This window comes from Nylanderia fulva, unplaced genomic scaffold (genome assembly GCF_048542155.1).
Source record: "Nylanderia fulva isolate GAGA-0341 unplaced genomic scaffold, ASM4854215v1 Scaffold231, whole genome shotgun sequence".
In the NCBI taxonomy this organism is placed as follows: Eukaryota; Metazoa; Arthropoda; class Insecta; order Hymenoptera; family Formicidae; genus Nylanderia; species Nylanderia fulva.
The window spans coordinates 53,362-72,089 of record NW_028190295.1 but is presented as its reverse complement, the minus strand read 5'-3'; the positions used below and the strand labels follow the sequence as shown (position 1 = coordinate 72,089).

The following is an 18,728-nucleotide window of genomic DNA, read 5'->3' as shown; positions in this document are numbered from 1 at the left end:
ATCATATCAATATATATTATATATTGATATAAATAAGTAAATCAATTTTATAAACTCACCACTATTGCGTAACCATAAATCATGTCTCGCACCCGTTTGTAATGGAAATCGAAATAAACGTTTTCCATCTTTTGTCCTAATATTTGTGCAATTTAAATACACACATTTATCGTAAAACCGGTGTTTACTCGACATTGTAAAATAAAAATAATAATTAGCACCAACACCAAAAAAAAAAGAAAATTAAAAAATGCGAAATTAAAGAAAACAGGACACTAACAAATAAACAACTAACACTAAAATAATCTTAATTAAAAAACTAATTATAGTTAAAATTAATATGAAAGAAACAAATATACTAAACACGCGTACACAACACGTAAAATTTATTTATTTCAAGGAAAAACAGCGTAAAGCGATCTCTATCGTATTATAACTCTGAGCGTATTATGCGATGCAATCTGTGGCACAGCGAGTGGACTGATTGTCGTATACAGATTGCAAGAAACATTTGAACTAAAAAAAATTGAATATCTAAATTATGTGTGTGGGCGTTTGCATTAATAATTAAATTCCTTGCAGAATTAAAAAATAATTTATTTTGTTCCATTACAAAAAAAATTATCAAATAATGATATATTGATTATTACACATTTATACACATAATAACTTATTTGAAAAAAGTGAAAAAAAAATCTGAAAAAGGTAGGGGTTTGAACTTGAAATGTCCACGATTTCAGCTCGTCATCTTAGTTGCTCGGCTACGCATGCTACTTGACGTTCTTTTATACCGGCATGATACATTAGGCATGGAAACTTTAAATAATGGTACATTATTGCACGTTGACATTGCACTTCATATTAATAGAAGCGGCGATAAATATTAAATATAATATAATATATATTAAAAATTACATTCCAAAATCCAGGTGGTCGAACAATTAATCGTTCTTTTTATTTTAATTAAAATAAGATTTATATATTTCATTACACATATACATATATATATATATATTTTAATAATTATATTTTAGTTTTTATACAAATTATATAAATACATATATATATATATATATATATATAAAAATAAAGAGAAAAGATCGCACATATACAGAATGAATACGTGATACCACAGATTAATAGACAGATCGCCAAAGGTCTGGATGAAGGAGAGACCAGCATTTCTCACTGATTTCAGCGCCATATCGTAGTAGTAGTCAATGCAGTAACTATTAATACGTTCCCAAGATAAGAGCGTCTCATGCTCATGAACTCGTCCGGCGGCATGTACGAAATTTATCTTTTCGTAGCGTTCGCGTATTTCGGAAAGGACAGAATTTTATGATGTTATAAATAAATAAAATATTAACCTGACCTATTATAATTATTTTTTAATAAATGTTTCATTATTATTATCATCTAAGTCTAAGTCGTTTAATTAATTTTTAGTTTTTTAATAATTAATTTAATTTATTCTAATCATTTTAATATGTGAAAAATACTAATACGTATACGTTTTATAATGAATTAATATATTTCGAGAGTCGAATTATATATTTTTAATAATATAAAAGTGTTCAAAAATTATATTTGACTTTTAATTTTAATTATTTTAGCAAAGAGTTCCGAAATCTCTTACACACATAATAGGGATTTTGTTCATCCATATAATTCGCAATTAAGTATATATGTTAATTATTAATTTTAATAAAATACAAAATTAAAATTAAAGGTCAAATATAATTTTTGAACATAAATATATTTAATTCGTTATAAAACGTATACCCGTGATAGTATTTTTCTCGTACAAAAATAACTAGAATAAATTAAATTACTCATAAAAAAATAAAAAAATAATTAAATAATTTATATTATATATGATAATAATAAAACATTTTATAAAAAAAACAGATTCAATAAATATAAGTATATATATAACATGTACTTATATTTATTGAATCTATTTTTTAATAAAATGTTTTATAAGCTTAGAAAACTTGACTTTGACGTAACTAGCAAATTTTATTTAATTATTTCACGACGGTTTGACGTAATAAAATGTTTTATTATTATTATATAAAATATAAGTTTAAATTCTTTAATTAATTTTTAATCTTTTATGATCGATTTAATACTCTAATATGTTGTAAGACTGGCAACAATCATTCTTCAGGGTATGACGTTTTAAATATATTTTAAACCGATTAGGTGGTGTAAACTACTCAATGACCAGTAATACATTTCTTTAATTGATCATTTATTATTAGTCAGTAATATTACACATCATCGTGAATTGCGCAATTGTATGGATGCGAAAAAAACATTTAATTAAGAATTGAAATTTTGCATAAAAAATAATTTTAAATAGTTGAAGTCACATATGAGTGTGCACTTTTAATTTTCAGAATATATAATTGGTTCTGAATATAATTCTCATTTTTAAAACTATACGTGAATTAGTTATAGTAGAATGACTTAAAAATTGAACTTTATAAAAGACAATTTTATTTAAACAGATTAAACTTAATATATAATAATGATAAAACATTTTTAAGTAAAGGATCGTAAAATATGTCAGCTTCATAATTTTTGTATACTTACTTGATATTTATAGACCTATGAGCATTATCTCACATTCTGTTCGCTTCATACTACTCTTTGAAATAATTTCAGGCAAGTCCAAGTTAATGCTATAACATGAGGTCTACATTCGACCTATCGAGTAATGCGACAAACAACTGATGTCAGACCTCAATGGCTGTCGCGTACTAACAGCTCTGCATTAGAACACAAATGGCTGCTGTTGGCAGGTGGGTAACGGATTTTCTCCTCACGCAAAATGTACCCCAAGAAAGCGCGTCATGAGCGATTTTACCAAGCCCACGGTCCATATGTATCTTATACATAGCTAAATCGATAAGTTCATATCGTAAACGATCCTGACACCGTTCTCCGATAATGTCCATGGAGTTAACTTTAAGCTCGAAAAGGTTCGTTTTCACAAAGACGAATTTTTCGTACGCTTACTCGTACTTTGACTCTGAACTTTGCTCAATGTAAAATCGTCTACAAATAGGCCTGCAGAATATCCCTGTAATCATTGGTCCGTGTAGGACCACCAGCAATATCAGCGCTAAGATTCTAATACTACAGTCAAATTTTTCACAAAATCGTCATACATTTTGGCAACAACGAATTGACAGAATCAATGAAGTTATTTGGTTATCAAATGAGGGAAAATGAGAGCGGCAGGCGGGTTTTGCTTGTAGCCGATTTAATTACGGACTGGTGAAGTCCCCCTCCACCTTTTTAAATGGAACAACTACAATTTTTCTGCATCGATAATTTTTGTATGTTCGAGTCCTTCCCACGACCAATAATTTTTGTTAACAAGTATCAGTATTATGCTGTAATTGCGATTTTGCATTAAATACAAATATTATTTGAAATATTATTTTTGTATCAAACCCTTAAACTTTTATAAAAATAAATAGTAATTGTAAGAAAAAAACATATTTACTTAAAAAAAAGAGAAATTGCGAATCACCGGTTGAGATAATTTTTTATTTTAAGACAATATCGGTTTTATTATCAATTCAACCAATTGTATTTTAGTTTCCATGCTATTCTGCGATAAAAAGAATAAAGGGTAGATGGATAGCGAAAAAAAATGAATTTCCCAAATACTTTTGTTTTTTATTTTTTCAAAAAGTTATTGGTATAAATGTGTACTATATATACTTTAGATAATTTTTTGTATGAAAAAATAATTATTTGTAATTTGCAAGATTCGAAGTCAGCACCCACACACAAATTTAGTTCAATTTTTTAGTCAATGTTTGCAATGTTGCAATCGTTGGCCAATGCACATATACGACTCAGAGTTAATACAAAATTCGCACCTTGTTCCAGAAATGACATAAATTTTACGTGTGGTACGGTTTAGATATTGTATCTTTCATATAATTTATAAAATTGTTTTTAATTAAGATTATAGTTATTTTCATTAATGATTTAGTGTCATTTTTCTTTAATTGCAACTTATTTTTGGTTGGCTAATTATATTTTATTGTACAACTCATAACAGTTTGCAATATGTGTGTAATTTATTGCCAATTTAGAAAAGCGGAAATGTTATTGATGCCATTACAAAGCAGGTGCAGCATATTTTGGTGACGCAATATGGTGATTGCTATGAAAATTGTTTAGTTTTTATATCATATTATCTATATGGATACGATGTTTTTTAATTTAAGAAATTGAAGTTGCCCTTTACCTAACCTTCAAATGGCTATTCAAGGTCCAATCAATGACACCATCTCATGTCCCCCTTGAAACCATACAACTTTTATCTGAAACATTTTTGTCTTAAATTTTTGGATTTTGAGAAATTTTAGTGGAAAGATTAAAATGGCCTACCCTGTATTATATAAAAGTGTATAGCACGTCAGAAGCTTGTGAGCTTACAGCGATAAGTAAAAACAATTGCGTATCTATTTCATTGCGTTTAAACGCGCGCTTTAATTTTTCCAACGTTTTTGCCTGTTTATATTTTAAAGGTCCTCTCTTCTAAAAATCTTGTTTTAAAGATCCTCTCCACGAGCAAAATTCGAAAACATAAATTATTTAATATTTTTACTTTATTATTTGTAAATCCTCGGTAATTTCAAAATTTTTCTATTTGAAGATTATTAATTTTCTATTGCCAATTAATTTTATCACAGACTTTACTCTTACTCCCATTGCACTTTCGTTTGCGGTTTTCAGTATACGATTTTTTATCGTAGTTACTGAAAATTATTATTGTGAATTATACTTGTGCAATGATATGAAGAATTTACAATTTCGTTGAAATTGTTGATTTTTCAAAAAATCAACAATTTCAACGAAATTGTTGATTTTTCAAAAAAATTACGAGATTCGCGGAAATTGCGTGCTTTCTTGGCATTTTCCGTTCGCGGCAGGCGGTTTATTTTTGATTGTTGCAAGTGTTTTTTTTTTTTTTTTATTAAAATAGATAATAATAATGTGAAATAAATCACGATATTTGACAGATGTGCATATATATAGAAATTGTAATAATAATAATATTATATCATAAAATTGTAAATTGTTTCAATTTTTTATAGACTGCGATAAAAGATTTTACATTTGGATAAGAAACTGCGGTAAGTAAAAATATAAAATTCTTGAAAACGTACCAAAAATATTTGATAACGTAAAAAGGTGAACTTTGAAAAATAAGGAACTTAAAAATTGCACTAATAAATGGGCTATATGTGAGCCGTGCGCGGATGTAAGGTGTGTTATATCGAAATTTAATTAATAGAATTGAGAATTAATCCCAATTTTAAGTCTTACAAATGTCCAAGCTAATTTTTTGTACCTCGTGTACATTTTTGAAAGTTATATCGAAAAATTAAATTTTAATATGCGTCTTACATCTCACATTTCGCATACGGCTCACATATAGCCTATTTATCTCTTATACTTTATTTCAACCCTTATAGAAATTTATTACTAGTAACGCCAATTTATCACTTATTTCGAGTAATTAATCACTTTTATTTCGAATACTTAAATTACTGTATATTATAGTATTTTAAATACTCGAAATAAGTGATTAATTGGCGTAGTGATAAATTTCTACAAGAGAATAAGGAGCCTTTAAATTCTTAATGTAAAAAATTTCAAGTAATTTTCTTTAATAAAATTTAATTAAAAAATTTAATTAAAAAATTTTTGAACACTGTGTTAAATCACATTTAAAATCGTGATTATTTCAATAAAAAAACATTTTATGTGTAAAAAATATATTTTTTATATTTAATAAATTTTATATATATATATATGCATATGTAAAATATTCTCTCTCTCTCTCTCTCTCTCTCTCTCTCTCTCTCACACACACACACACACACAACGGGGGCCAAATCTTTCAAATTGGTCTCATGATCAATTAGCCTGGATTCGCACCAGGGGCAAAGTCTGTTGGTAATGTCAAACAAATTTAGCCTAGACTTGCACCAGGGGCAAAGTCTTTTGGTCGAGTCTACGAAATTTAGCACGGACTCGAACCAGGGGCAAAGTCTTTTGGTTCAAGTCTACGAAATTTAGCACGGACTCGAACCAGAGGCAAAGTGTGTCGGTAAGGGGCAAAGTCTATCGCACGAAGATGGCGGTCTCTTCTTTAGGCAGGCCTTTGGCGATCTGTCTATTAATCTGTGGTGATACTGTGTTAACACGAAAATTATGGGCGTAGCACGGACTCGCACCAAATACAAACTTTATCGACCCTGCCAGAAAATGGGTGTGCAGTTAGTTCCGATATTAAAAACGGGTGCGAGGGGCGCTTCAAGCAGTCCCGTAAAAACGGTAACAGCCAAAACGCCGGCCTGGCCGCTCTCATCTTTCTCTCTGATACTATTATGTAACAGAAAATATATGTTAACGATAAAAATTATGTTAACATATAAAAAAGTAAGCGCAAAATTATAATTATTAGTTAAATATTCGTATGAACGCAAGTCCTTGCACATATATTTAAGAGTTGTGCTAAAGCTATAGGTTATGATAAGTTTGTATGTAGATTATAAGGTTATTTTTTACTTGTTAATTATTTTATTTTTCAATTAGTTAAAATGAAAATAAGTAATTAATAAGCTTTTAGTTTTAGGTTTATCATGTTATTTGTTCTTCGTCCAATAAAAATATGTCGGTACATATCCTGCAACTTTATACCAAAATGTTCCATTACCACGGTTTGTAGCATTAAATTGATTTAAAAATTATATTATACCACTCTATATTTTTTAAGGAAATTTTAATTTTAGTGTTCCGGCTTCCAAAGACTAAAGTCGATAAAAGCATTACCTATAGAGGATCCAGTGCAAACAATAGAATATGATCAAATGCAAATTGGTGCGGTGACTTCAAGAATTTCTCATCCTATTGAAAAAAATATTGCATGTGAAGTGAAGAAGGATGTATATAAAGTAGAAAAGCCAGAATGGAGGTCTATAGCAATCGATTATGCTATGCTTCAGAAGCACTACCTCAAATTATCAAAGATCAAGTTGACATGTATGTATAACAAACTTAAATTGTATTTTTTAAAATATTAAATTATATAATTGTAAAGAAAAAACTTCAATTAAAACAGTATGTGATATAAATGAATTATATAATTACAATAATTATGTATTATTTATCTATATTTTATATATATAATTTTATTATATTTAATATATATATTATATATAAAATTTTATTAAAATATATATATATATATATATATATATATATATATATTATATTTATATATTATAATTACTTTACTTGCAGCTCTTGTTGTCCTAACAACTATGGCAGGATATGCATTAGCCCCTGCGCCATTTGATCTTTACACATTTACAATGTGTTCCCTTGGCACAGGTTTAGTCTCCTCTGCAGCAAATGCGATTAATCAATTTTTTGAGGTTCCATTTGATGCGCAAATGTCGCGGACGAAAAATCGAGTATTAGTATGTGGTCATTTGACGTGAGTTGTGTTTAGATACGATTTTTCAAGACTTAAAAAATCTATACTAAATTGTATAACACAATTCATTAATATTGTTAGGCCTGCTCATGCAGTAGCATTTGCAGCGGTGTCTGGTATTGTTGGATTATCGATACTCCACTTTGAAGTGAACAGTGTGACGTCAATGCTAGGTGCTGCTAATATTGTTTTATATACATGTTTCTACACTCCTATGAAACGCATCAGTATTGTCAACACATGGATTGGTTCCGTTGGTGAGTATGCTTTCTACATATACAGGAAAAAAAGGATAAAATATTTTAAAGAGATTTAGTATATCCAAAAACAAGTTGAAGAATCTTAATGAATATTGAGTCTACAAATAAACCAGTTTTGAGACATTTTTATTTTTTTATAAAATATATATTTTTATATATATTTTATGTATATTTTATATATTTTTATATAGTTTATTTTTACAATTTTTTATTTATTTTATCTTTTATTATTTTATTTATTGTGAATATAGGTAAGTTGAATCAAATTATAAGTAAGTTACATGAAATATTGCAAATATCTCAAAAATGAGCCCATGTTTATTAAAACTTTTTAATTTATTTTGAGACATACTAAATACTCTTCAATTTTTTTTTACCTTCAACATTTTTTCATTGTTGAAACAGTTGTAACTTACTTTTTTTTGCAGTAGGAGCAATACCTCCTCTCATGGGCTGGGCAGGTTGTGCTAGTGATATACTCGTACCAGGTGCTTGGATTTTACCTGGTATTCTGTACATGTGGCAATTTCCACACTTTAATGCTCTTTCATGGAACTTGAGACCGGATTACTCACGAGCTGGCTATCGAATGATGGCTGTTACAGACCCAAATTTATGTCGTAGAACGACTGTAAGATATACAATAGCACTAATGACTCTGTGTTACTTAGTTCCTATATTGGATTTAACTCATTGGTGGTTCGCATTGGCTTCAACACCAGTCAACGCAGCTTTTCTTTATCTAGGTAACATTATGCTTTGGATAAATTTTTTATAAAAAAAAATTCTTACTTTATTACAATTATATAAACAATTTTAATAATATTTAATTATTTATACATAGTATATATAATTAAAAATATAAATATACTTAATTATATATAATTTAAAATATAAATATGAAATATTTAAATATATATTTAAAATATAAATAAAAATTTAAATATAAATAAATAATTATTTATATATAGTATATATAAATAATCAAAAAGTTTATGAATTCAATCTTTTTACAAAAAGCTCTAGTTTTTTCTTTTATAAAACACCAACAAAAAATTAAAAAATTTTATAATTGAGCTTATTTTATAAAATATGTATCTAAGTATATGTATATGTATATACACTCATGTATGTATACTCGAGATATTTTTAATGCTTAAATAATACTTTTAACTTTTAGCTTGGAAGTTCAATAATCACTCGGACAGTGCTAGTTCTAGAAGATTATTTCGATTTTCGTTACTTCATCTACCTTTATTGATGCTGCTGATACTCTTAAGCAAGAAATATTCGGCCAGCATCGAAAAAGAAAGAGAAAAATGTATCTCTTTATGATGAGACAAAGAAAAGTGACTTATTGATTATTTTTATTATCTATTGCTTCAGCAACGTCGTCTGTCTAATGGTTATTTTACATTAACAGACTTGTCAGCAATAGTACAAATTATCATATTGTAAATCATGTGATTTTTACAATATTTCTCATCTCTTTCTCTCAATAGTTCTGGAAAATACGATTGTACAAAACAGATAGATATAGATAGATATCTAATCAAAAAACCAGATTACTTTAAGTTTAATATTAATTTATTGTTAGAGTTAATAAATGCGTGCGAAAAAATCCCAATAAATAAATTTACGAAAAATTGTCTTCGTATAATTTTAGGAAGATGACATTTTCACAGAGAGAGGAATAAAAATTAAAATTATAACAGCCCATTAGTCAATTAGATATAAAATATAGTTTTTTATTTAAAATATTTTAACATAGCGTCATCATATTTTCAATGCCCTTACGTTTCGCTTCAAATTCCTTCGCCATTTGCCTCCTCGTCTTAGTTAGATTTCTGTGACCAGCACAGTCTAAATTTTCTATATAACATTTGTTTCTACAGCACTGTCGACATAATTTATACTCGCATTTAAAACCCTACAATTTAAATTACGCATTAGAAATTTTTTCTCGAAAATTAATTTAATTAAAATAAAAAATAAATTTATAAAAAATTAAATTATTATTTAATACTATATAATTATTAATATTAATTGTTATTAATTATTATTATTAAACATTAATTAATTTTTTTCAAAAATGTATATTCAAAATGAAGAAAAGTTATGACAGTTTTAACAAACCAGAGGATTTGGACAAGCATGGCACCGATCTGAGCTTCTCTTAGGGAGAGATGTTGCTCTATTCGGTCTGCGCGCTATTCGTTTCAGCTTTTTTGAACGTTTTCGCGATATTTCGTTTCCATCCTCGTCTTTATACTCCCGTTTTCGAAGTGCATCTTCCTGAAAACTCTTATTGTTATTTTCGAGAAATATTGAGTTGTTTTTTTTGTTGCACTAATGCAGCAAAAGTGAATTAGTGCAGACTGTTGCAGTAAATTAGAGTAAAACAGTGGCGTAGCCAGGGGGGAGGGCTGCAGCCCCCCCCCCCAAAATCTTAATAGTTTCAATAATTTCGTAGTTTAATTTTAATATTTAAAAAAATATAATTTTTTTAAACGTTTAAATTATTGCCAAAAACAGATGTGCCATGTGCGTAATTAATAGTTACTAATTATAACAAATTTAAAGCTACAGCTCCCCCCGAAACTTTTTCCTGGCTACGCCACTGGAGTAAAACAAAATATATTTGTCTTACACTAACTTATTGTACTAGTTCATCAGTGCAGCAATAACGAACAAACCCATTGAATCACAAGAGACGCAATTTCAAAAAATACACTGTATAAAAATATACAAGGTGTCCCATAAGCAATTACTGAAACTAATCAGCCGTCATTTTTTAATGCATGCAGTTATTAAAAAAACAGAAATTATGTTGGAAAGTCTGCAATTTTTAGTGAATATAAATAAAATGTTTGTATACCAGTTTATTTGATTGAAAAAAAGCAATGAAAAAAGTGCTAATAATCATATAGCTAAACTAATGATAATATTTTCGAAGTGCGCACAATTTGAATTTATACAAAATTCTGTTCTTTTAAAAAACTCGTAAAAACTTTTTCTAACATGTCATTTTTAATGTTATTGATCTTTTTGATAGCTGCTATTAAAGCTGGCACTGTTAAAAATATTTATTATTAGTTTATGTGATTATTAACATTTTTTTCATTACTTTTTTTCAATAAAATAAAATGCCATACAAACATTTTATTTATATCTATTGAAAACTGTAGACTTTTCTCTTTTCAACATAATTTTTGTTTTCTCAATAACTCCATGCATTAAAACATGACAGCTGATTAGTTTCAGCAATTTCTTATGAAACACCCTGTACATTTGTTTTACCTGTGACTTTTGTGTATGTTCTCGTGGAGGCTCACGTACATAAGGTTGACACAACCATGGTGGTAACTCCAAATTGTAATCTGAAAACATTAGAAGGGACACATAAGTGTGTAAATATGAATAAAATATAAAGAATATTTTTTTTCTTTAAATTATTATAATTATTTCTTTAAGTTATTAAATCAAATTATTACTTTAATGCTCCTGACCAACCATGTTCGAATTGTGACATCAGAGGCAAGAAAATAATTTGAAATATCCTTTCATTTAAAAATGGCATCTAAGAATTTTCAGTCTGTACTTTCTCGCCTCTGACGTCACAATCTAACATGACCACGGTGAGGATGCATTTATTTTGGCTCAAAATAAACTTTTTTAATCTAAATAAGAACTATTATAATTTACACTTTTGCCAACAAGAAACAAGTTTGTTTATTCAAATAAAAAAATCTGGAGTTCTAGAATTAATGACTTCTTCAAAGACGCTTTCAGCTACTGCTTGTTAAAGATTTTCCCCTACAAGAAGCTATCAAGATGTTTAAATAAGTGTTAGTTTTAATTTTAGTTTTAATGTTTAAATAAGTATTAATTAATACAAAAGAATTACTCCAATTTTTCCGTTTTCCCATTTCTGTTTCACTAGTTTAAACTGGTCACAATTTGGCATTAATAATATAACCAATGTTATAAATAAATAGAGCAAAGTTTGTGTATAAAAAAAACATGGTGTCTCAAGTAGCAAACTGACATCATTAAACGTCAAAATAACGTCATAAATGTAAAAATGACATCATTAAACGTCAAAATGACGTCATGTTGACGTCTAATGATATTATTGACGTCAAAATGGCGTATGCTTGCTACCTGCCCAAAAAACACACTAAAGTCAAGAAAAAGTCAAAATAATTTTATTTTGATTCGAAATAGTCATGATTTTTCATGTGACGAAAATTTGATTTTTTTTTATCATGATATCATTACATATGCTGCTCAGTGACAAAAAAATGATCGATTTTACGCTGGCCCTGCAATTTCATGTTTTATTAGATAATAAATAATGTAAAAACAGTTAATCTCGGCTCGAATTATTGTGTTACAATAAAAATAAAATCTCAACGGCAATCGGAGCCTGTGCGGACGACATGCACAAAATTAATAAATTAAAATGAGATCTCAAATCAAACTCATTTATTAAATTCTAAACGTTTCGACCCACTTCGGGTCTTCTTCAGTAGCTGCAAAATACAAAGAAACAAAAATAAAAGATAATCGGTACAAACAGAAAATTATAAAACTCATATACATACAATCCGCAAATAAATTAAATATCATTCTCCTCCCTATTCAAACCGTCCGGCCGTCGGAGCGTCTCCCTAACGGTGACCATCGTCAGGAAGGAAGCAGAGCAGTGACTCCCTTACCAACACTAATCAACATAGTATAGATTAAACGTAGAAAAATCCACAAAAATTAAAAATTAAAAACCGGGAAGTACACTCACCCCGACAGTAAAAACAGAGAGAAGACGATGCTACACGTGACACATCACTCTAACGACTGTGCGGTATTCTACCTCGACACAGTCGATACATATATACGCAAAAAACAAATATAAAAATATAAAATAAAATATGAAAATAAAAATAAAAACAACTAAAACTTATCGGCACTCATGTCAAAGGTCTAATAAAAAAACCCGGCTATGTATAATCACAAAGCTAGATTTTGGTAAATTTTTCTATTAACAGATCAAAATTCTCGTTTAATTTATTAGTGTCGCTATGTAAATTTAAACTATTCCTCTGCCGTTTTTTGTGGATCATTTCGGATATCAAACGTTTACCTAAAAAAGGCTCCTCGTCTAAGACTTTTACATCCTCCCAATTAAATTCATGGTTCAATAATCTATGTTCCGATATGACTGATAATTGTGACGCGTTTCTTTTTATGTTGTTGCGATGTTCTTTCATCTTAGTTTTCAACAATCTACCCGTCTGCCCTACGTACGACGCATCACAATCCATACAATCAATTTTATAAACTACATTGTTATGGAGTTCCCTTGGTAACTTATCCTTGTGTACTTTAATGAATTTACGGAGACTGTTAATTGCTGTATAGGATGGAATGACATCCAAATCACGTGTAATGTCCTCAATTCTCTTCGATACATTATTAATATACGGAATATTAAAGTACGAAACTTTTTTCTGCGTAAGGATCTTGTCATTGCATATATTTGCTCTATTGTTATGCAACTTATTATTGTAGCGGAAGAACAATTTTTTTAACCGCGCTTGTAATGTTTGAAATATCAAATTGAGAGGATAATTATTAGACAAAAGAACTCCAATCATAGACTCAAAGTTACCTTTATGGAATTTCGGATGAGATAGCCAAAAAACTCTATCAATGAGGCTGATAATGGTGCCTTTTTTATGACAGAGAGTTTTTCTGATTTCTGATAGTTTCCAATTAGTGAACAAATTAAATGGTTTATGTGTGGATAGTGATGTGAAGCTAGTTTCACTAGATGTTGCATCATTGTTCACCAATGTACCATTGGATATGGCTATTGATAGTTTAATTAACAGATGGGGGTATATTGAAAAAGAGTGTATTATTCCACGAGATGAATTTTTATTGGCAATTCGTTTTATTATGAATTCGACTTATTTTATGTTTAATAATGTATGTTATCAACAGACTTTTGGCACGCCTATGGGTTCCCCCCTCTCACCGATCATTGCGGATATCACGTTGCAAGATTTGGAGAGTAGAGCGATTGCTGCGATTCCAATGTCATTTCCATTTTATTTTAGATTTATTGACGATATCGCGTTGGCGGCCCCACCCTCCATGCTTAAAATTGTTTTAAACACTTTCAATTCTTTCCATCCTAGATTGCAGTTCACCATGGAGGAGGGGGTTGACAACCGATTGAATTTTTTAGACGTCACCATTATTATAAATAATGGGAGCATTGAGTTTGATTTGTTTCATAAGCCGACGTATTCAGGCAGATATTTAAATTTTGAATCGCAGCATCCTCTCTGTCATAAAAAAGGCACCATTATCAGCCTCATTGATAGAGTTTTTTGGCTATCTCATCCGAAATTCCATAAAGGTAACTTTGAGTCTATGATTGGAGTTCTTTTGTCTAATAATTATCCTCTCAATTTGATATTTCAAACATTACAAGCGCGGTTAAAAAAGTTGTTCTTCCGCTACAATAATAAGTTGCATAACAATAGAGCAAATATATGCAATGACAAGATCCTTACGCAGAAAAAAGTTTCGTACTTTAATATTCCGTATATTAATAATGTATCGAAGAGAATTGAGGACATTACACGTGATTTGGATGTCATTCCATCCTATACAGCAATTAACAGTCTCCGTAAATTCATTAAAGTACACAAGGATAAGTTACCAAGGGAACTCCATAACAATGTAGTTTATAAAATTGATTGTATGGATTGTGATGCGTCGTACGTAGGGCAGACGGGTAGATTGTTGAAAACTAGGATGAAAGAACATCGCAACAACATAAAAAGAAACGCGTCACAATTATCAGTCATATCGGAACATAGATTATTGAACCATGAATTTAATTGGGAGGATGTAAAAGTCTTAGACGAGGAGCCTTTTTTAGGTAAACGTTTGATATCCGAAATGATCCACATAAAACGGCAGAGGAATAGTTTAAATTTACATAGCGACACTGATAAATTAAACGAGAATTTTGATCTGTTAATAGAAAAATTTACCAAAATCTAGCTTTGTGATTATACATAGCCGGGTTTTTTTATTAGACCTTTGACATGAGTGCCGATAAGTTTTAGTTGTTTTTATTTTTATTTTCATATTTTATTTTATATTTTATATTTGTTTTTTGCGTATATATGTATCGACTGTGTCGAGGTAGAATACCGCACAGTCGTTAGAGTGATGTGTCACGTGTAGCATCGTCTTCTCTCTGTTTTTACTGTCGGGGTGAGTGTACTTCCCGGTTTTTAATTTTTAATTTTTGTGGATTTTTCTACGTTTAATCTATACTATGTTGATTAGTGTTGGTAAGGGAGTCACTGCTCTGCTTCCTTCCTGACGATGGTCACCGTTAGGGAGACGCTCCGACGGCCGGACGGTTTGAATAGGGAGGAGAATGATATTTAATTTATTTGCGGATTGTATGTATATGAGTTTTATAATTTTCTGTTTGTACCGATTATCTTTTATTTTTGTTTCTTTGTATTTTGCAGCTACTGAAGAAGACCCGAAGTGGGTCGAAACGTTTAGAATTTAATAAATGAGTTTGATTTGAGATCTCATTTTAATTTATTAATTTTGTGCATGTCGTCCGCACAGGCTCCGATTGCCGTTGAGATTTTAATAAATAATGTGTTATATTTTCATCAATCTTCTTATATATTATAAAAAAGAAAACTCGTATAGGACCGCGAAGCACAGACAATTACATAATATAAATAATCATCAATCAGAATCCTTCATTTTCTAAATTTTCAGGATTTTCATCCTAAAGATAGAAATAAAGGACTCTAATAGTTGATTCTCTTATGCATTATGCAAAGTCTGTGCTCCGGCTCTTAGACCGCTTTGGTTCCTATATTACTACAATAAAATGCCTTTTTGATGTTTTCTTAACGTCAACAAATCATCAAATTTTGAAACCAAAAATCATCATATTGACTTTCTATCGTGATATAATTATGACGTCAAAGTGATGTCATTTTGACTGCGTTGTGTTCCTTGGGTGGGATAATATAAACATAGTTGAATGAAATTTTGACGAACTAAAGTGCTAAAATTAAAAATGAGAAAAAACGACATTATTTTTGCACCAACCTAATAATATTAATACATCCCAAGTAGAACAGAAAATCAAAATAATATCATTTTGACGTCATTGTTCAAATTTGGAGTTCAAATTTGGTCAAGATGACGTCAAAATAATGTCAATTTGACGTCATTGATCAGGTTAAAAGAGGAACAAAAGGAATTTTGAGATCTCAACCATAAGATACGAATTCTTAAGTTTCTTAATTTTCGCAATAACATCGCGTTTGGCTCTATTGGTCGAGATGGAGGTGTATATTATCCCAAGTAGAACAGAAAATCAAAATGATATTATTTTGATTTTCTGTTCTACTTGGGATAATATACACCTCCATCTCGACCAATAGAGCCAAACGCGATGTTATTGCGAAAATTAAGAAACTTAAGAATTCGTATCTTATGGTTGAGATCTCAAAATTCCTTTTGTTCCTCTTTTAACCTCCCTGTAAAGAAATATGCTAATAATATTAATTACCTGTCTTTTCTGTCTGCCATATCAACTGTCCTTCGTGATACGGTAAGTAACGATCCCTCAAGGAATATACAACACTCTTGAAGGCTTCCATGCTAGAGTTGGTAGCCAAATTATCCCTTTCCCTTTCATTTTCTGTTAAGCAAAATCTACTCTCTAATTAAAAGCAGTGCTGTTCACACGCTTTTACGTGAATTACGTGAAAATTTATGATCTTCCATGATTATAGGATCGATACGTACACATGATGGAACAGTTTAAATAAGTGACCGCGAATGTACGAGGCCGGTGCTGGATGTTGCTCTACAAGCTCCAAGTACTCCAGAGCAGGCTCCCAACAGGCGGGATAACGAGACTCGAATATGTACGGATTGTACAGATTCCCTTCGGCTGACATCACGCCATGCACTTGAATCTCTTCGATGCACCTCTGCAAGTCCTGCATGCACTGTATATTGCCGTTGGCGATCACGGGAATTTCCACGGTCTCTCTATTAAACATAAAATAATTAAAGATAAAATATAAAATAATACAATATTTAAAATAATTCATTAAATATACAGGGTTTGTCAAAAGTGTGGAAATCCCTAAATAATTTTTGTAAAAATGAAAATATTAAAAACCGGTAAAACATGTATTTTGATTTTTTAAAAAAAGCTACCCTATGACATGGATACCGATCCTCCAACCCCTGGTACGCGGGGGTAAAAGGGGGGTTAAAAATTTTTAATTAGACTAAGGGCCAAGTGAAGGCTCAGTCGTGGCGACTTAAAATTTTAAAATTGTTATGAAGATTTTTCAAATGAGGTGGGGGATGATCGGTATCCATGTTATAGGGTAGCTTTTTTGAAAAGTCAAAATAAGTGTTTTACTGTTTTTTGATATTTTCATTTTTACAAAAATTATTTAGGGGTTTCTACACTTTTGACAAACCCTGTATAAAATAATTCACGGCTTTTAAAATGCAGCCATATGTCAGATTATGATGTTAGATTATGACGTCAGAGGTGGCAATTTTCACGGCGTCTCTTTTAAATATAAAATAATTAAAGGTAAAATATAAAATAATACAATATTTAAAATAATTCATTAAATATATAATAATTCATTAACAGCTTTTAATATGCAGCAGCTATGGCAGATTATGACGTCAAAGGCGAGAAAGCACAGACTGAAGATTCTTGGATGTCATTTTAAAATGAAAAGATATTTCGATGAAACACTACTTCAGATGGCTTTAGCACATTTTTCCAGGTAACAAACGTACGTCATTTGAACGTTGAATGACGTCATAAATATTAAAATGACATCATAAATGTCAAAATGACGTTATTTTGACATTTAATGAAGTCAGAGATGTTAAAATGATCTCAAAATACTTTGAAAATTATCCTTAATAGGCAAATATTTAGAAATTACAAGATTTAAAAAAAATGTATAACTACCTTACAGCTTTGATGTGTTCCCAAGATGCTAATCCAGTTAACGGTCCCTTTTGCTCTCTCGTACGTCCATGTACAGTGAGTAAGCTAGCACCTGCATTCTCCAGCATGCGAGCATATTCTACCGTACGACTGATTTCCGGGAATACTCGTAATTTACAGGTGACAGGTATGCGCAATCCGCTCTTCAAAGTTGACACTGCATGCAGACAAGAAATATATATAGATGTGTGTGTGTGTTTGTGTGCGTGTGTGTGTGTGTGTGTAATTTGCAGTATATTTTTTTAAAAACAACAATGTGTTTTCTTTATACCAATTGATTGGTCTCGTTATTCAGCACATAAAAGTATTAAGGTATAATTACTTTAATAAGGTATAAAAAACTTAATTTTACATTTTATGTTATTACGAAAAATTGTTAACTTCAAATCTTTACAATTCAAAAAGTACTTAACTTAAAATATTTTGTATTACACGTGCAGGCAATGTGGCACTTTCGGTGCATGTTTTCTGTGCCGAAAGCGGCCGATTTCCCCCGCCGCCATCTAGCGGCGACACGGTGAGTGAATAAGCCGGTTTCAAAGCCATTATCTACGGCTGAGCCGCGTTAAAAGTCATTGTATACGGCTCAAGCCGTAGGAAATGTATTGAAACCGGCTATTCCCCCACCTTGCCGCGGCAAGATGGCGGCGTGCGATCAGCCGCCTCGCGCACAGAAAACGCGCCGAAACAGCCACTTTGTCTGCACTTGCAATACAAAATAGTATGTGTATCAAGTGCGGAAGTTGACAATTGGTCACGAGTGCGGGGGATGGACGCACGAGCCGAAGGCGAGTGCGACCACCCCACACGAGTG

At 30.4% G+C, this 18,728-nt stretch overlaps 2 protein-coding genes and 2 long non-coding RNA genes across 4 annotated transcripts in view; 2 read left to right on the top strand and 2 right to left on the bottom strand.

Annotated features, from left to right (window-relative positions):
* The first annotated feature begins 6,492 nt into the window (after positions 1-6,492).
* Positions 6,493-9,560, top strand: Cox10 (Cytochrome c oxidase assembly factor 10). The gene is given in 9 exon segments (XM_085483171.1): positions 6,493-6,581; positions 6,671-6,761; positions 6,834-7,083; positions 7,345-7,540; positions 7,622-7,797; positions 8,229-8,546; positions 8,981-9,122; positions 9,124-9,168; positions 9,170-9,560. Coding segments are annotated over 9 exon segments (1,263 nt in total). The 5' UTR covers positions 6,493-6,570; the 3' UTR covers positions 9,204-9,560.
* Positions 9,528-18,728, bottom strand: part of Dus1 (Dihydrouridine synthase 1) — a 25,872-nt gene continuing 16,671 nt past the window's right edge. Inside the window, exons 4-9 of the mRNA XM_029318876.2 lie at positions 17,876-18,071; positions 16,672-16,920; positions 16,433-16,578; positions 11,101-11,180; positions 9,937-10,095; positions 9,528-9,730 (exon numbers count right to left, since the gene is read on the bottom strand). Coding sequence (XP_029174709.1) covers positions 9,563-9,730; positions 9,937-10,095; positions 11,101-11,180; positions 16,433-16,578; positions 16,672-16,920; positions 17,876-18,071 — 998 coding nt within the window. The 3' untranslated portion in view covers positions 9,528-9,562. The remainder of the gene's footprint in view (positions 9,731-9,936; positions 10,096-11,100; positions 11,181-16,432; positions 16,579-16,671; positions 16,921-17,875; positions 18,072-18,728) is intronic.
* On the bottom strand, positions 11,188-12,668 carry LOC146723103 (uncharacterized). Its single transcript, XR_014924769.1, has 3 exons — positions 12,602-12,668; positions 12,408-12,526; positions 11,188-12,335 (listed from the first exon to the last, which is right to left on the bottom strand). It is a non-coding gene; the product is annotated as an uncharacterized LOC146723103 (long non-coding RNA).
* LOC146723102 (uncharacterized) lies at positions 14,999-15,424 on the top strand. Its single transcript, XR_014924770.1, has 2 exons — positions 14,999-15,096; positions 15,172-15,424. It is a non-coding gene; the product is annotated as an uncharacterized LOC146723102 (long non-coding RNA).